The following is a 20184-nucleotide window of genomic DNA, read 5'->3' as shown; positions in this document are numbered from 1 at the left end:
CATAATGTTGGATATAGAGAACACACAAATCCTTTATTTATTGAATCAAAGATTCTGAAATTCTACGTGTCTGCGTATCCAACTCAAAGTCCTCCTGGTAAGAGTCTCTGTTGTCCCAGTTCTCCACAGACCAATGGTAAAGCTTGACTGTCATCTTTCAGGAATGTAAACAATGAAACACCGGCTGTGTTATCCGGCACAACAGTCAAGGGGTGCATTCTACACCTGCCGCAATACACCGCTTCCCACCTACAGCTTTCTTCTTTGCTGTCTCCATTGTTCATTGAACAAATTGCAAAAGATTCACCAACACAGATGTCCAGAATACTGTGGAATTTTGCTATGAAAACAGACGACTTAATAGCTGGCCACCATGCTGTCCCAAAATGTACTCTACAATCCGTGACGTCACGCGCTGCGCGTCATCATACCGAGACGTTTTCAGCAGGATATTCCGCGCAAAATTTAAAATTGCACTTTAGTAAGCTAACCCGGCCGTATTGGCATGTGTTGCAATGTTAAGATTTCATCATTGATGTATAAACTATCAGACTGCGTGGTCGCTAGTAGTGGGTTTCAGTAGGCTTTTAAATGTAACTTAGATATTGGGTTTCACTATGTAAAGCGCTTTGAGTCACTAGAGAAAAGCGCTATATAAATATAATTCACTTCACTTTAGCACCAAAAGACATCAAATGAGTTCACAAACATATTTATTACGTGTGTCTAAGAGGAGCATCGACATTTGGGTTTCAAAATATAGGAAATCTCCTGGTAAAAATATGGTATTTTTCTATATCACATAAACTCTCCATCTACTCAATTTTATAACAGTTTATGAATATGATACATTGTGAGGTTTATTTGCGAGGAACCCTGAAATATTGCCAACATTTATAGTTGAGACATTTTTCAAGCTGGCTGACACAATTTCTTCCTGGATGTTACAGAAAGTATGAGAATGTATGAGCTGCTGGCTGCTCTTCTTTACTTATAATATGTCTCCTATTCGTCAAAATATTCACACAAAGTTTGGATTTTTGGCAGAGATATATTTTCTGTCATCTTCATGTCCATCCATCTCTATCGCGTTATTTGATTGACAAGTACAACCCATGACGCACGGAACATGAAACGTTCCTTTAATGAACCCACGCTCCGTACTGTACAAGCAACCAGCATGGGAGGGGGCGTGGCCACGTGAAAAAAAAGGTAACTCTTTACATGCAGGGCAAAAGGGCTGCTGCATGTATCTGCTGATGTAGTTGGAAAAAAGGCAGATACTGATAAAAAGAGGCTGATACCAATATACATGAAAATGCCAAATATCGGCGCCGAAAATCAGCCCGGCCCACAATCGGTCAATCTACTATGCTATTGTTGTTCTGCAGGAGTGAAGGATTACAACCGCGTGCTGCAGCAATGCGCCGTCCACTTGCGTAAATACAACGACGCCCTACTCATCAACGACACGCTGCGTATGAGAGACGCTCTGATGTTCTTGATGGAGTTCTACCGCGCCAAGATGACCGCCGTCATCGATGACACCGACAGATTCCTGGTGAAACTCTTCAAAGGTCGGCTGTTTTTGTCCTCCACCTCGTCGCTTCTTGTCCTCACCCGTCAATGCCGTCCCACGCCGCAGAAAACCAAGGCGAGCTTCAGACGCTGGCGAAGGACCCGCGCTACGAAAACCCCAAGATGGCCAAGCTGGAGGAAACCCTGCTGAGGCTTTTTAGTCAAAGCGTGGAGTCCAGAGCGATCCTCTTCAGCAAGACGCGTAGAAGCACCGGCTGTTTGAACGACTGGGTGCTCGACAGTGAGAGCCTGCAGAAAGCTGGCGTCAAGCCTGCCTTCGTGACTGGCACCGCCTCTATGACACAGGTGGGCTCACGTCTTCACTGAAGCATCATGGAGCAGTTTGGGCTTCGTAAAAGTTGAAGACAACTAGTGCTCAAACAAACATGCTGTCTGTAAACACCAACCAAGCGTACGTCCAAAGAAAATTCTTAAACAAACTTAATGTACGCTTTTTTTCCTGAAAACATATTTAAGTGTTAAAGAAATGATTTTGTTATTTGTCAAAGAAGAAACCTAGCAACTATCAATAAACCAATTTCGTAAACATCCATCCATCCATCTTCTTCCGCTTATCCGAGGTCGGGTCGCGGGGGCAGCAGCTTAAGCAGGGAAGCCCAGACTTCCCTCTCCCCAGCCACTTCGTCCAGCTCCTCCCGGGGGATCCCGAGGCGTTCCCAGGCCAGCCGGGAGACATAGTCTTCCCAGCGTGTCCTGGGTCTTCCCCGTGGCCTCCTACCGGTCGGACGTGCCCGAAACACCTTCCTAGGGAGGCGTTCGGGTGGCATCCTGACCAGATGCCCGAACCACCTCATCTGGCTCCTCTCGATGTGGAGGAGCAGCGGCTTTACTTTGAGCTCCCCCCGAATGACAGAGCTTCTCACCCTATCTCTAAGGGAGAGCCCCGCCACTCGGCGGAGGAAACTCATTTCGGCCGCTTGTACCCGTGATCTTGTCCTTTCGGTCATGACCCAAAGCTCATGACCATAGGTGAGGATGGGAACGTAGATCGACCGGTAAATCGAGAGCTTTGCCTTCCGGCTCAGCTCCTTCTTCACCACAACGGATCGATACAGCATCCGCATTACTGAAGACGCCGCACCGATCCGCCTGTCGATCTCACGATCCACTCTTCCCCCACTCGTGAACAAGACTCCGAGGTACTTTAACTCCTCCACTTGGGGCAAGATCTCCTCCCCAACCCGGAGATGGCACTCCACCCTTTTCCGGGAGAGAACCATGGACTCGGACTTGGAGGTGCTGATTCCCATCCCAGTCGCTTCACACTCGGCTGCGAACCGATCCAGTGAGAGCTGAAGATCTTGGCCGGAGGAAGCCATCAGGACCACATCATCTGCAAATAGCAGAGACCTAATCCTGCAGCCACCAAACCAGATCCCCTCTACGCCCTGACTGCGCCTAGAAATTCTGTCCATAAAGGTTATGAACAGAATCAGTGACAAAGGGCAGCCTTGGCAGAGTCCAACCCTCACTGGAAACGTGTCCGTCTTACTGCCGGCAATGCGGACCAAGCTCTGACACTGATTATACAGGGAGCGAACTGCCACAATAAAACAGTCCGTTACCCCATACTCTCTGAGCACTCCCCACAGGACTTCCCGGGGTACACGGTCGAATGCCTTCTCCAAGTCCACAAAGCACATGTAGACTGGTTGGGCAAACTCCCATGCACCCTCAAGGACCCTGCCGAGAGTATAGAGCTGGTCCACAGTTCCACGACCAGGACGAAAACCACACTGTTCCTCCTGAATCCGAGGTTCGACTATCCGGCGTAGCCTCCTCTCCAGTACACCTGAATAGACCTTACCGGGAAGGCTGAGGAGTGTGATCCCACGATAGTTGGAACACACCCTCAGGTTCCCCTTCTTAAAGAGAGGAACCACCACCCCGGTCTGCCAATCCAGAGGTACCGCCCCCGATGTCCACGCGATGTTGCAGAGTCTTGTCAACCAAGACAGCCCCACAACATACAGAGCCTTAAGGAACTCCGGGCGGATCTCATCCACCCCCGGGGCCTTGCCACCGAGGAGCTTTTTAACTACCTCGGCAACCTCAGCCCCAGAAATAGGAGAGCCCACCACAGATTCCCCAGGCCCTGCTTCCTCATAGGAAGATGTGCTGGTAGGATTGAGGAGGTCTTCGAAGTATTCTCTCCACCGATCCACAACATCCGCAGTCGAGGTCAGCAGAGCACCATCCCCACCATACACGGTGTTGACACTGCACTGCTTCCCCTTCCTGAGGCGGCGGATGGTGGTCCAGAATTGCTTTGAAGCCGTCCGGAAGTCTTTTTCCATGGCCTCCCCGAACTCCTCCCATGTCCGAGTTTTTGCCTCCGCGACCGTTGAAGCCGCACACCGCTTGGCCTGTCGGTACCTGTCTGCTGCCTCAGGAGTCCCATGAGCCAAAAGCACCCGATAGGACTCCTTCTTCAGCCTGACGGCATCCCTCACCGCCGGCGTCCACCAACGGGTTCTAGGATTACCGCCACGACAGGCACCAACTACCTTGCGGCCACAGCTCCAATCGGCCGCCTCGACAACAGAGGTACGGAACATCGTCCACTCGGACTCAATGTCCAGCACCTCCCTCGTGACATGTTCAAAGTTCTTCCGGAGGTGGGAATTGAAACTCTCTCTGACAGGAGACTCTGCCAGGCGTTCCCAGCAAACCCTCACAATGCGTTTGGGCCTGCCAGGTCTGTCCGGCATCCTCCCCCACCATCGCAGCCAACTCACCACCAGGTGGTGATCGGTAGAAAGCTCCGCCCCTCTCTTCACCCGAGTGTCCAAGACATGAGACCGCAAATCCGATGACACAACTACAAAGTCGATCATGGAACTGCGGCCTAGGGTGTCCTGGTGCCAAGTGCACATATGGACACCCTTATGTTTGAACATGGTGTTTGTTATCGACAATCTGTGACGAGCACAAAAGTCCAATAACAGAACACCACTCGGGTTCAGATCCGGGCAGCCATTCTTCCCAATCACACCTCTCCAGGTTTCACTGTCGCTGCCAACATGAGCGTTGAAGTCCCCCAGTAGAACGAGGGAATCACCCGGGGGAGCACTCTCCAGTACTCCCTCGAGTGAATCCAAAAAGGGTGGGTACTCTGAGCTGCCGTTTGGCGCGTAAACGCAAACAACAGTCAGGACCCGTCCCCCCACCCGAAGGCGGAGGGAAGCTACCCTCTCGTCCACCGGGTTGAACTCCAACGTGCAGGCTTTGAGCCGAGGGGCAACAAGAATTGCCACCCCAGCCCGTCGCCTCTCACTGCCGGCAACGCCAGAGTGGAAGAGAGTCCAGCCCCTCTCAAGAGAAGTGGTTCCAGAGCCCTTGCTGTGCGTCGAAGTGAGTCCGACTATATCTAGCCGGAACTTCTCCACCTCACGCACTAGCTCAGGCTCCTTCTCCCCCAGCGAAGTGACGTTCCACGTCCCAAGAGCCAGCTTATGTAGCCGAGGATCGGACCGCCAAGTGCCCTGCCCTCGGCTGCCGCCCAGCTCACACTGCACCCGACCTCTATGGCCCCTGCTATGGGTGGTGAGCCCATTGGAGGGGGGACCCACGTTGCCTCTTCGGGCTGTGCCCGGCCGGGCCCCATGGGGACAGGCCCGGCCACCAGGCGCTCACCATCGTGCCCCACCTCCGGGCCTGGCTCCAGAGGGGGGCCCCGGTGACCCGCGTCCGGGCGAGGGAAATCTGGGTCCTTTGTTTGTGTTCTAAACATAAAAAAATAAACTGATTTCGGCTAGTTGAGAACAATTTAACGTCTTCAACAAATGTTTTCGATTTAGCAACTTTACGTTTGTTTTTTCCGTAAACAGCAAATACAATTTTGAGTTTTCTGTAGACGTGATGTAAACTTATGTTTAGTAAACTAGTTTGAGTCTTTAACAAATTTAACGTAAAAGTTGAAGACAACTAGTGCTCAAACAAACATGCTGTCTGTAAACGCCAACCAAGCGTACATCCAAAGAAAATTCTTAAGCGAACTTAACGTACGCTTTTTTCGTGAAAACATATTTAAGTGTAAAAGCAATGATTTTGTTATTTGTTAAAGAAGAAACCTAGCAACTATCAATAAACCAATTTCGTAAACATAAAAATATAAACTGATTTTGACTAGTTGAGAACAATTTAACGTCTTCAACAAACGTTTTCGATTTAGTAACTTTACGTTTGTTTTTTCTGTTAACAGCAAATACAATTTTGAGTTTTCAGTAGACGTGATATAAACTTATGTTTAATAAACTAGTTTCAGTCTTAAACAAATTTAACGTAAAAGTTGAAGACAACTAGGGCTCAAACAAACATGCTGTTTGTAAACACCAACCAAGCCTACGTCCAAAGAAAATTCTTAAGCGAACTTAACGTACGCTTTTATCGTGCAACGTCTTCAACAAACTGATTTTGTTATTTGTTAAAGAAGAAACCTAGCAACTATCAATACACCAATTTCGTAAACATACAAAAATAAACTGATTTCGGATACGTTGAGAACAATTTTACATTTTTAACAAACGTTTTTGATTTAGTAACTTTACGTTTGTTTTTTCCGTAAACAGCAAATACAATTTTGAGTTTTCAGTAGACGTGATATAAACTTATGTTTAGTAAACTAGTTTGAGTCTTTAACAAATTTAACGTAAAAACAAATTTAACGTAAAAGTTGACGACAACGAGGGCTCAAACGAACATGCTGTCTGTAAACGCCAACCGGGCGTACGTCCAAAGAGAATTCTTAAACTTAGCGTACGCTTTTTTCGTGCAACGTCTTCAACAAACTGATTTTGTTATTTGTTAAAGAAGAAACCTAGCAACTATCTATGAACACATTTCGTAAACCTGAAAAAATAAACTGATGAGAGCCATTTCAGAAACGTTGAGAACAATTTAACGTTTTCAACAAAAGTTTTTGATTTAGTAACTTTACGTTAGTTTTTTCCGTAAACAACAAATACAATTTTGAGTTTTAAGTAAACGTGATATAAACTTATGTTTAGTAAACTAGTTTGAGTCTTTAACTAATTTAATGTAAAAGTTGGAGACGACTACAGCTCAAACAAACATGCTGTCTGTGAACGACAACCAAGCGTACGTCCAAAGAAAATTCCTAAACAGACCTAACGTACCGTATTTTTCGGAGTATAAGTCGCACCTGCCGAAAATGCACAATAAAGAAGAAAAAAACCCATATATAAGTCGCACTGGAGTATAAGTCGCATTTTTGGGGCAAATGTATTTGATAAAAGCCAACACCAAGAATAGACATTTGAAAGGCAATTTAAAATAAATAAAGAATAGTGAACAACAGGCTGAATAAGTGTACGTTATATGAGGCATAAATAACCAACTGGTATGTTAACGTAACATATTATGGTAAGAGTCATTCAAATAACTATAACATATAGAACATGCTATACAATCTGTCACTCCTAATCGCTAAATCCCATGAAATCTTATACATCTAGTCTCTTACGTGAATGAGATCAATAATATTATTTGATATTTTACGGTAATGTGTTAATAATTTCACACATAAGTCGCTCCTGAGTATAAGTCGCACCCCCGGGCCAAACTATGAAAAAAACTGCGACTTATAGTCCGAAAAATATGGTATACGTTTTTCGTGAAAACATATTTATGTGTTAAAGCAACGTCTTCAACAAACTGATTTTGCTATTTCATAAAGAAGAAACTTAGCAACTATCAATACACCAATTTCGTAAACATAAAAAAATAAACTGATTTCGGATACGTTGAGAACAATTTAACGTTTTTAGCAAACGTTTTTGATTTAGTAACTTTACATTTTTTTTTTCCGTAAACTGCAAATACAATTTTGTGTTTTCAGTAGACGTTATATAAACTTATGTTTAATAAACTAGTTTGAGTCTTTAACAAATTTTACGTAAAGGTTGAAGACAACTAGTGCTCAAACAAACATGCTGTCTGTAAACACCAACCAGGCGTACGTCCAAAGAAAATTCTTAAACAAACTTAACGTACACTTTTTTTGTGAAAACATATTTAAGTGTTAAAGCAATGATTTTGTTATTTGTTAAAGAAGAAACCCAGCAACTATCAATAAACCAATTTTGTAAACATAAAAAAATAAACTGATTTCGGATACGTTGAGAACAATTTAACATCTTCAACAAACGTTTTCGATTTAGTAACTTTACGTTTGTTTTTTCCGTAAACAGCAAATACAATTTTGAGTTTTCAGTAGACGTTATATAAACTTATGTTTAGTAAACTAGTTTGAGTCTTTAACTGTCTATAAACGCCAACCGGGCGTACGTCCTAAGAAAATTCTTAAACAAACTTAGCGTACGCTTTTTTCGTGTAACGTCTTCAACAAACTGATTTTGTTATTTGTTAAAGAAGAAACCAAGCAACTTTCAATGAACACATTTCGTAAACATAATAAAATAAACTGATGAGAGCCATTTCAGAAACGTTGAGAACAATTTAACGTTTTCAACAAACGTTTTTGATTTAGTAACTTTACGTTAGTTTTTTCCGTAAACAGCAAATACAATTTTGAGTTTTAAGCAGATGTGATATAAACTTATGTTTAGTAAACTAGTTTGAGTCTTTAACAAATTGAATGTAAAAGTTGAAGACGACTACAGCTCAAACAAACATGCTGTCTGTGAACGCCAACCAAGCGTACGTCCAAAGAAAATTCCTAAACAGACCTAACGTATACGTTTTTCGTGAAAACATAGTTAAGTGTTAAAGCAACATCTTCAACAAACTGATTTTGCTATTTCTTAAAGAAGAAACCTAGCAACTATCAATAAACCAATTTCATAAACATAAAAGAATAAACTGATGAGAGCTATTTCGGAAACGTTGAGAATAGAGATGTCCGATAATATCGGACTGCCGATATTATCGGCCGATAAATGCTTTAAAATTTAATATCGGAAATTATCGGTATCGGTTTCAAAATTATCGTTATCGGTTTCAAAAAGTAAAATTTATGACTTTCTAAAACGCCGCTGTGTACACGGACGTAGGGAGAAGTACAGAGCGCCAATAAACCTTAAAGGCACTGCCTTTGCGTGCCGGCCCAGTCACATAATATTTACGGCTTTTCACACACACAAGTGAATTGGTCAACAGCCATACAGGTCACACTGAGGGTGGCCGTATAAACAACTTTAACACCGTTACAAATATGCGCCACACTGTGAACCCACACCAAACAAGAATGACAAATACATTTCGGGAGAACATCCGCACCGTAACACAACATAGACACAACAGAACAAATACCCAGAACCCCTTGCAGAATTAACTCTTCCGGGACACTACAATATACACCCCCGCTACCCCAGCTCAAACGAGCATGCTGTCCGTGAACGCCAACTGAGCGTACGTCCAAATAAAATTCTTAAACAGACCTAACACTTGCCCTATTTCACAAATAATTCTAAGTTTTCAACAAACTAACGTACCTGTTTTCAGAAAAGTCAAAGAAAAGTACATGCTCTCAATGATCCTGAGGTCCATTATTTTGTAAATGTAAAAGACAATTACATTTTTTAAACAAACTACCATGTATGTTTTTCGGAAACATCCGAGACTAATTTAGAGGATGTATCGTCTTAATAAACTCAACGTGTGCTATTTCGTAAAAGTTAATGTTGTCACTTTTTTTTCTGCAGTCCGATCAGCAGAACAACATCAAGAAGTTCCGCCAGGGCGAGGTCAACCTCCTCATTGCAACCAGCGTGGCCGAGGAGGGCCTGGACATCCCGGAATGCAACCTGGTGGTGCGCTACGGCCTGCTGACCAATGAGATCGCGCAGCAGCAGGCGAACGGGCGCGCTCGGGCCAAAGACAGCAAGTACTCCCTGGTAGCCCAGCGAGACGGGCCGGAAGTACGCCGCGAGCACCTCAACATCTACCTGGAGGAGCTGACCACCAAGGCCATCGCTGAAGTCCAACAGATGGACCCCCAGCAGTTTAGGGCCAAGGTGAGACCGCTTCTCCTCCGCCTGACCTCCTCCTCCATCAATCCTGCTAATTCTTCTTCTGTCTCCAGTTAGCCGAGCTTCAGAGCGAGGCGGTTTGTGGCAGCCGCACTGCACAAAGTAAGAAGAAGAACGGTCTCCACCCCGCCTCCAGCGTCCAGCTCCTGTGTCGGAACTGTTTGGCACCAGTAGCGCGCGGCAGCGACATTCAACTAGTGGAGGATCAACATTACGTCAACGTCAACCCTGACTTCAAGTAAGTTGGTTGAAGGTTTCAAAGTGCTGACTTAGCCAATCGCAGAGCAGTTAGCATCCTAGCAGTACTCGCTAAGGTGGCAGGAAATAATGGATGACAGACACCACCTTATAAATCCAATGCAATTTGGCTTAAGGCGACTTCACTCACCAGATGCAGCTATGATTTCAGTTGGATAAAGAGGTCCCATATTTTTGGATCTGCTAAAAGCGTTTGATACCGTACATTATTATATCCTTTTATCAACATCTCAACCTACACTGTTATGCTTCCAATCATATTTGGAAACAACAGAACACTGTGTCCATAAATCCAAAATGCCTTGACCTCCTTTTAACGCTTGAATATCTTCACCAACTTCAGATCCATCTGTCGATGTGTATTTTGTTTTTTTTTTCATTTTCAATTTATTTTTTATGCTCTTTTTGTCAGGAAAACCCTGTTTTATATGGCAAAAAAACTAATTTCCCCCCTAAAAAAATCATAGTAGAACATTTGAAGTGAGTAAGTAATTTGGCCCTTGAATAGGTCAATCATTCATAACAACATTGATTTTGATTCGTTATTATTTTTTGAGCTATGACAGGTTTTAAAGAAAAAAGAAAAAATCACATTGTTTCAGGGATCCAGAAAGGGCCCACTCATAAATGTGTTAAAAGTCATATATATATATATATATATATATATATATATATATATATATATATATATATTCACTTTCAGAGCCTGAATTTCTTGTTCAACTTTCAGAATACACGTTTTTATTATTTCGGTTTTATAGTGCTAAAATTGTCTTTTTTTTTTTTTTTACTTTCAGTGCTTAAATTTCTAGTTCAACTTTCATAACATAAGTTTTTATTATTTTTATGTTTTATACCATTTTGTCAAAGAAAACCTTTGTTTTTATATGACAAACATAAAATATGCAATATTTTCTCAAAACAATATTTCAAAGTGCCTCGGGATCCCCCGTAAGGAGCTGGACAAAGTAGCTGGGGAGAGGGAAGTCTGGGCTGCTATGCTTAGGCTGTTGCCCCCGCGACTCGTCCTCGGGTAAGCGGAAGAAGATAGATGGAAGTTAAAAAATTGTATTTAAAAAATTCACACTAAGGTCTTTGAGATCCAAAAAGGGTTCTTACTCATAAAACTGTTTAAAAAATAAAATAAATAAAAAACATAATTCATACATGATTTTTTTTTTTACTTTCAATGCTTGAATTCCAAGTTCAATTTTTAGATGATACGTTTTTATAATTGTTTGTGTCATGCCCTGTTTGTCAAAGAAAACCCTTGGTTTTTATTAAGCAAACAAAATATACAATATTTTGCCAGAAAAATATTTCACAGCCGAATATTTGATTTAATTGGAGCCTTGAGTAGGTCAATAATTCATAACAACATTGATTTTGATTCATTATTATCTTTTGAGCAATGAAAAATCAGCTTCCATGGCATCTTTGTGTTATTAGTCAACATTGCAACTTATTCTCGTTACATTCTTCTTTTTTTTTGCGATTGTATTTTTAAAATGTGCCGCGGATCGCAAACAATCCCCATCTGCACTTTAGACACCCTTAGTTGCTCTAGAGACATATTACTTTCAGAACATTATTAAACGTCACCATTTCTAACATTCAATTTAACTTACATGTGTGTCACTTCCTCAATATTATTAGTATTCAAATTGTTTTATGATTTTTCAACTAGAACACATGTCAAACTCAAGGCCCGGGGGCCAGATCTGGCCCGCCACATCATTGTAAAAGTATGTTTTAATAAAATACTTCATTTTTTTACTAAATGAAAATAATTATTTCGATTTTGACAGGAAAAAAATGCATCTTTTAAACTTTATTATTAGAGATGTCTGATATTATCGGTCGATAAATGCTTTAAAATGTAATATCGGAAATGATCGGTATCGGTTTCAAAAAGTAAAATGTATGACTTTTTAAAACGCCGCTGTACGGAGTGGTACACGGACGTAGGGAGAAGTACAGCGCAGTTGCGTCTCCCTGTCATACTTGCCAACCCTCCCGATTTTCCCGGGAGACTCCCGAATTTCAGTGCCCCTCCCGAAAATCTCCCGGGGCAACCATTCTCCCGAATTTCTCCCGATTTCCACCCAGAATATTGGGGGCGTGCCTTAAAGGCACTGCCTTTGCGTGCCGGCCCAATCACATAATATCTACGGCTTTTCACACACACAAGTGAATGTGAGGCAAAATTGGTCAATAGCCATACAGGTCACACTGAGGGTGGCCGTATAAACAACTTTAACACTGTTACAAATATGCGCCACACTGTGGACCCACACCAAACAAGAATGACAAACACATTTTGGGAGAACATCCGCACCGTAACACAACATAAACACAACAGAACAAATACCCAGAACCCCTAGCAGCACTAACTCTTCCGGGACGCTACAATATACACCCCCCTCAACCCCGCCCACCTCAACCTCCTTATGGTCTCTCAGGGAGAGCATGTCCCAAATTCTAAGCTGCTGTTTTGAGGCATATTAAAAAAAATAATGCACTTTGTGACTTCAATAATAAATATGACAGTGCCATGTTGGCATTTTTTTCCATAACTTGAGTTGATTTATTTTGGAAAACCTTGTTACATTGTTTAATGCATCCAGCGGGGCATCACAACTAAATTAGGCATAATAATGTGTTAATTCCACGACTGTATATATCAATATCGGTTGATATCGGGATCGGTAATTAAGAGTTGGACAATATCGGAATATCAGATATTGGCAAAAAAGCCATTATCGGACATCTCTCGTTATTATCTAATCATGCCAAATATTACATTATTACATAGTGTATTACAAAAATAGGTTAGTAAAGATAAAAATAAACAGTTCAATATTTGCTTGTCACCTTTACGTATGATGTATCCATTAATTTGTACATGATAAAATCTAATAACCAAATTCATAGGCAATAATGTAAAAATATGAGGAGATTGATTATTGGTACACATTTATATCAATGCTGTCAAATGATTTTATTTTTGATGATTGATCACAGGTTATTGCCTGCATGCATAAATTTAACTTTTTTTTAAAAAAGTGGCCCTATGAAGGCAACTATTACTGCGATGTGGCCCTCAATGAAAATGAGTTTGACACCCCTGATCGAGATCATATACCAGTACTCCTCAGAGCCACAAGGGGGCATAATTGCATTGCATTTGCTGCTTTTACCAGTAACGTCTCTCAAAAGGATGCAGTTTTATTGCGTTTCTGTCTCGTTCTATGAGTTGACATCCAGGCTCTGGTCTTAGGGAGAAGTACAACATCGGCCAAAAGCTGGTTCTGGATCGGACTTTCGAAGACTGGGAGTTCGGCTGCATGATGATGTGTAACAACGGCAGCTGCAGAAATACGTGGGGTCACGAGGTCCTATACAAGAAGGTGGCCCTGCTGCCCAACGTGGCCATCAAACACTTCACCCTGGAGACGGCCGACGGCAGGACCACGGTGAAAAAGTGGAAGGACATTCCTTTCGCCGTGGACGACTTCAGCCTAACCGAGTACTGCCAGATTCACCACCCGGGCCTTATCGACTGAGGCCAGCTTCCTTGCGCCACACGGTACCTTCCACACACGCTAGCAGGCCGTAAACGAAACGAGCGTGGCGGCTTTCTTTATGCCCATTTTTGTGTCACTTAAGTCACACAACACAAAGTGGAACATTTTGTGAACTGTAATAATGACATGTATTTTATGTAATTAAGTATTTATAGACAAACTAACTGGTTCTTATCAATTCAAATTTGATTGCCTTGTCCATTCTGCAAAATAAAGGTGTCTACATAACATGTGATGCTAATGGTAGTTTTTTAGCACTTCCATAGCGAGTCCGCTGACAGATATGTATGGGATATGAGGATGCATTTGCATGTACGAGCCAGTCTGCCCCACAACTAGAGGAAAGAGAAAAATAAGGAGCTTACCCTTTGGGTAAATCTCTACCATATGTGAATAATCCGCTAATGGGGCGGTATAGCTTGGTTGGTAGAGTGGCCGTGCCATCAACTTGAGGGTTGCAGGTTCGATCCCCGCTTCCGCCATCCTCGTCACTGCCGTTTTGTCCTCGGCCAAGACACTTTACCCACCTGCTCCCAGTGCCACCCACACTGGTTTAAATGTAGCTTAGATATTGGGTTTTCACTATGTAAAGCGCTTTGAGTCACTAGAGAAAAGCGCTATATAAATATAATTCACTTCACTTCACCCTAATGTCACAAATTCTGCAAATTCCAAACGGCTCGTTAAGAGGAAGTGTGTTTTTTAAATACCACCGCCATGGTTTGATTTAACATTTTTGGGACTTAAGCAGCACCAAATACACAAAAACAGGTAGCAACAGGTAAGAAAAGTTAGTTTTGCATAATAGGTATCCGAGTCAAGTCTGAAAAGGAGAAGCCATCGGGTTGGTTAAAGTGAATTCTACATTGTAAATCGTGCCTCTCACCTGGATAGTAGAAGGACGCGGATGTATTCCGACAAGCTGGCACACTTTGACATACAACTTAGACCCGGAGATGGCGAGAAAGACAAGGAAAAACGCTTGTTTGCACCCACCTTTTTGTTTAACCCTGGATAGTAGAAGGACGTGGATGTATTCCGACAAGCTGGCACACTTTGACATACAACTTAGACCCAGAGATGGCGAGAAAGACCAGGAAAAATGCTTGTTTGCACCCACCTTTTTGTTTAACCCTGGATAGTAGAAGGACGTGGATGTATTCCGACAAGCTGGCACACTTTGACATACAACTTAGACCCGGAGATGGCGAGAAAGACCAGGAAAAACGCTTCTTTGCACCCACCTTTTTGTTTAACCCTTTGTTGAGGAACGATTCATTCTTCATCAAAACGGGAAGATACAAACATCCCAGTGACAGCAGGGGGGGGCGGCAGCGGCGATGACCAAGAAGAACGCGGAGTTGGAATATAATTACAACATTTTATGTACATATTTATATACAGATTTGAACAATTAGTGATTCACTGAAATATATTTATTAATTGTGGTTTTTACAAAAAATATATCTTATAAAATATAAAAGCTAAAATGTCTCTTAAAGCTCTGCCCCTTTAATTAGTGAATACTAAATAATTTAACTTTAGCCTACTACTACAACCATATTATTTACCAGCAACATGAAGTGAAACAGAGGCAGAGGTGTCCTGCCACAGTCAGTCAACCTCCTCCTCCTCCTCCTGCTGAACAGGTCGCACCTGTGGTCCGGACTGTAGGCCTACCTCCTCTCCAAGTCGAGCCCCTTTCAGCCGTTGAAAATATTTTTCTATACTCATCTGTGTGAAGGAGTGAACATCCAACATTAGAATTTATTACTAACGAGCAGAAGCGCTCTATGTACAGTGCCGTCTAACCTTAAGCGGCAGCAGCTCAACACATGCAGGGTTCAACGTTAAGGTTTTTTTCTACTTGCCTGACTTCTCAAATCTACTTGCCCCAATATTTGTACTTGTCCTGCCTAGGTTTTTTCTGGCTGTGTAGTGCTCATGGCTTATATCTTAATAGAATCCTTCTCGTTGACTATTTACAACACTACACAGTATTTATTATTATTATTATTATTATTATCTATAATTGCATTTAAATGGCATTGCATACATGTTACAATTAAATGCTATTTCACATTATTTGACCAGTAGCAGTTACACTCATCTGAACAGGTCAGCCACCTGTTTAAAGCCCAATCACAGTTGAAATCTTGAAATGAAGGGCCTTTAATGGCCAAAACATTAACCTGGACAACATTTTAACAGCTGGTTGGCTCAGATTTTATTATTTTCATTGCATTCACATGCTGCAGTGGACAGTGGACAATTTAGCTTCAGTCCATGTGTGTTTATTGACAACATGGTTATAACCTGGACACGTTAGCTCGTCGGTATTGTAACACGTGACTGTTACTACGAGCATCTGCCCCAGGCCACGAGTCAAACAGCGGCTGTGTTAATGAAGCAGCGTCAGGCTGCTCACCGTCAGTGAAACGCTCGGTGAAATCACGGATTAACGTTAAATATATGACGAGCCGCGAGCGATGCAGCTATAACCTATCTACTAGTGATGGGTTGATGAGGCGTCATGAAGCGTTTTGACACATTGCAAAACTGTATTGATACTGTGTCGATACTGTGTCACTAAATAATGACATCTGCTGGACATTAAAAATCCCTACAGGCAACCTATGGATCGACTCAACTGACACTGATTTTATGACCTAGTACAGTGGTTCTCAAATGGGGGTACGCGAACCCCTGGGGGTACTTGAAGGTATGCCAAGGGGTACGTGAGATTTTTTAAAAATATTCTAAAAATAGCAACAATTCAAAAATCCTTTATATATTTATTGAATAATACTTCAACAAAATATGAATGTAAGTTCATAAACTCAGTGAAGCACAAGCTCAGGTTTGTCACTAAAATGTCTGTCAAAAAGAACTGTGAAAAGAAATGTAACTATGCAATATTCAGTGTTGACAGCTAGATTTTTTGTGGACATGTTCCATAAATATTGATGTTAAAGTTTTATTTTTTTTGTGAAGAAATGTTTATAATTAAGTTGATGAATCCAGATGGATCTCTAATACAATCCCCAAAGAGGGCACTTTAAGTTGATTATTACTTCTAGGTGTAGAAATCTTTATTTATAATTGAATCACTTGTTTATTTTAAGGGTTAGGGTTAGGGTTAGGGTTAGGGGTTAGGGTTAGGGTTAGGTGTTGGGGGTTAGGGTTAGGGTTGGGGTTAGGGTTAGGGTTAGGCACTGTCCATCGACAATCCGCCCCGTGACACCCCACCAGACGCACACCCCCCAGGGACCCCGAACGAACACCGCCGAACGTGGCGTCAGACACATTATCCAATCAAATTCCCATCATGCGACGCGCGTTTCGGTCTGCATGACCTCATCAGGCATGAAATTTTGAAAAATTGGCCTCATTACCTCTCCTGAGCAAGATGTCCCCTCATCTGCTGGAGGAAAAATGAGCCATGAATGCAAAACGAGGTTTTATAGAAGAGCTTGCAGGGGGCATGGCTTGTGCTCCCAGCTGCAATCAGTCGCTCCTCCCGAGTGCCTGCAGGTGGCATCTGCTCACAACTGCAATACTTAGTCACTCCACAGACAAAAGAGAACTATCTGGTTACATAATCACTCCAAAAAGATAAAGAAGGTAAGTATAAATCATCCAGACCAGCTGGGTTCGGCACACTAATATCACAGCACTGCACACAAGTAAGTATCACCACACACAAATAAAGAAGTATTAAATCACTTCAAGAATAAAATCCAGATAAGTTCTCCATGTCTGTGACCTCTGACCCCTATTTTTTCTTAATTGGGTCTGCCTCGTCCAACACTACACTCAAACGATGCCAAACAGAGCCCCCGGGGGGCCGTACGAAGGGCAGGGCGCGACCCAACGGACAGATTGGAGGCACGGGCTAGTTAGGTGTTGGGGGTTAGGGTTAGGGTTAGGGTTAGGTTTAGAGGGTTAGGGTTAGGGTTAGAGGGTTAGGGTTAGGGTTAGGGTTAGAGGGTTAGGGTTGGGGTTGGGGTTAGGGTTAGGGTTAGGGGTAGGGTTAGGGTTGGGGTTAGGGTTGGGGTTGGGGTTGGGGTTAGGGTTAGGTTTAGGATTAGGGTTAGGGTTAGGCATAAAGAAAAGAGTTGGTTAGGGTTAGGGCTAGGGTTGGGGGTGGGGTTAGGGTTAGGGTTAGGGCTAGGGTTAGGGTTAGGGTTAGGGTTAGGGTTAGGGTTAGGGTTAGGGTTAGGGTTAGGGTTAGGGTTAGGGTGTTAGGGTTAGGGTGTTAGGGTTAGGGTTAGGGTTAGGGTTAGGGTTAGGGTTAGGTTTGGGGGTAGGTTTTAGGTAAGGAGAAGGGAATGGTTAGGGTTAGGGAAGAGGGGGGGTGGGGGGTATGGGAAAAATAAAGAAGGGAAAAACGGGAATGGGTTAGGGTTAGGGTTAGGGTTAGGGTTAGGGTTAGGGTTAGGGTTAGGGTTAGGTTTGGGGGTAGGTTTTAGGTAAGGAGAAGGGAATGGTTAGGGTTAGGGAAGAGGGGGGGTGGGGGGTATGGGAAAAATAAAGAAGGGAAAAACGGGAATGTGCACTGTCCGTCACAATCCAACGGGCTCACACTCACACCTCATTTAGGCCCCCTGGATGTCTGGTGCCCAATTTGGAGATCCAAAGGAGCTCCGCCCGGTGGCGTTGGGCGAGGCTCCATTTGGGATCCGTCTCTACGACAGTCGCCCGGACGGAAGACCACCCGTGTCGGAGAAAATGCTGAACCAGGTGAGTGTTGGTATTTTTATGCCTAACGATGTTGTACTTGTGTTGGGCGAATCTCCTAGCTAAGGTATTGCCCGTCTCGCCCACGTACATATCGCCACATCGTTGGCACCGAATCACGTACACACAGTTCCGGGTGTGTCGGCCGCCACGGCACAACGGCTGGAAAACCTTGCGGTTGTGGGGGTTCACCAACCATTGTGAGTGGCGGACAAGGGTGTCCCTCCTAGTGGAGGGCGGGTCTCTCAGTGAGCTGACCCTGGCCCTGACCAACAGATCATTCAAGTTGGGGTTCTTACGGTAGGCCGGCACCACGTAGCGCCCCGGCAGCCTCCCGCTACTCTCCGCAAAGGTCCGGAAGTGGTCTTTGACCTTCTTGGCGACCCGCACGGCCGAGGGAGAGTAGGTGGTGATGAGAGGGATCATGTCGGTCCCAGGGGGAGGCCCCTTCGGGTCCAAGAAGACCCTCAACTGCCGTCGGAGGAAGGACCTGGAATAGCCCCTCCCCTTCAGGGCAGAAAAGAGGGTCCTCGAGGCCGTCAGGAAGTCCTCCCTTCTGGTGCAGACACGATGGAACCTCAACAATTGGGATTTCACCAACCCCGCGAAGGTATGCTTGGGGTGGAAGCTGCTTTTGAAGAGGAGCGCGTGGGTGTCGGTCTCCTTGAAGAACACCCTGATGTCCAAGTGTTGCGTGTCGGCAAAGTCGGGACCCTTGAATGTCGTGGTGTCCAAAAAGTCGACCGATGTGTTGCTCGTGGTCGACTTGATGGTGATATTTTTATTGTGAGTGTTCAGCGTGTTTAAGAACACGCTGAACTCCTCACTGGAATGGGTCCAGACACCCCAGATGTCATCCAGGTACCGGAAGTAGTGGAGAGGACGTTTTGGGCAGGCGGCCAAGGCAGAGGTCTCCCACTCTGCCATAAAAATGTTGGCATACGCCGGTGCAAATTTCTTGCCCATAGCAGTGCCCTTAATTTGGAGGTAGAAACGACCGTCAAACTCAAAGTCGTTTCTCCTCAAATTAATGTCGAGGAGCTGCAGGAGCTCCTTTTCGGGCCTGCTAACGTCGCGGTACCTGTAGAAGACATTTTTGACAGCCTGTATCCCCTCATTTATATCAATGTTTGTATACAGGCTGTCAATGTCGATGGTAAACAAAATGGCATCTGGGGGAATGCAGACCTTCTTGATTTTATCAATAAAATCATAGGTATCCCTGAGGTAGCTGTCGTGCAGAACGGAAAGCGGCGTCAGATAATGATCGATGAACGCCGCCGTTCTGTACGTCTCGCTGCCGCAGTCAGACACAATGGGTCGCCCCGGAGGGATCTCGTGGGGCTTGCTCCACTTGTCTGGCTCCTTGTGAATTTTAGGGAGCATGTAGAACCTGCGGGGGCGAGGATCCGGCTCCCCCATGAGATACCCATGTTGTTTAAAATTGATAAATTTTTTAAGTAGAAGATTATCCAGAATCTTTTCTACCATGGGAATAGTTTGCGGATAAATAGGTTCCGGCAGTGGTTTATAATACGTCATGTCACTCAACTGCCGAGAACCCTCCCATATGTATTGCGATCTGTCAAAAATGACAACAGCACTCCCCTTGTCGGCTGGTTTGATCACAATATGTTTGTTTGTTTTTAGACTATGAAGGGCCTCGACTTCTCCGCGTGTCAAATTGGGAGCGACCGCAGGTGCGCAACCCGAACCGGACATGGAGAGCCCGTCGGACCGGACCATAGCCTGGAATTCCGGAGGCATAAGTCCAGGTGAGGGCTCCCAGCCGGAACGGGCTGTGAAGGGTGTGGGTCCGAGAGAATCTTGTTTCTCATAGTATACCTCAAGTTTGACACGTCTGTGGTAGCGCTGGAGGTCAAATTGAAGTTGATGATGCCAGTCGCTACTGAGATTAGTGGAAGGAATGAAGTTGAGGCCCTTATTGAGGAGGGAGATTTGTAAGGGGGTTGGCGTGAAATTATGGG

At 44.0% G+C, this 20184-nt stretch overlaps 1 protein-coding gene across 3 annotated transcripts in view; it reads left to right on the top strand.

Annotated features, from left to right (window-relative positions):
* The window catches only part of LOC133620072 (ATP-dependent RNA helicase DHX58-like), a 37248-nt gene extending 23564 nt beyond the window's left edge, over positions 1 to 13684 (top strand). For all 3 annotated transcript variants that reach the window (XM_061981280.2, XM_061981282.2, XM_061981281.2), the window contains 5 exons: positions 1392 to 1577; positions 1646 to 1884; positions 9285 to 9596; positions 9665 to 9849; positions 13150 to 13684. In XM_061981280.2, the coding sequence (XP_061837264.1) occupies positions 1392 to 1577; positions 1646 to 1884; positions 9285 to 9596; positions 9665 to 9849; positions 13150 to 13435 (1208 nt within the window). In that variant the 3' untranslated portion in view covers positions 13436 to 13684. The remainder of the gene's footprint in view (positions 1 to 1391; positions 1578 to 1645; positions 1885 to 9284; positions 9597 to 9664; positions 9850 to 13149) is intronic.
* The last annotated feature ends 6500 nt before the right edge of the window (positions 13685 to 20184 follow it).

This window comes from Nerophis lumbriciformis, linkage group LG24 (genome assembly GCF_033978685.3).
Source record: "Nerophis lumbriciformis linkage group LG24, RoL_Nlum_v2.1, whole genome shotgun sequence".
Taxonomy (NCBI): domain Eukaryota; kingdom Metazoa; phylum Chordata; class Actinopteri; order Syngnathiformes; family Syngnathidae; genus Nerophis; species Nerophis lumbriciformis.
The sequence above is the reverse complement of the archived record's forward strand: the minus strand, read 5'-3'. Positions and strand labels throughout refer to the sequence as shown.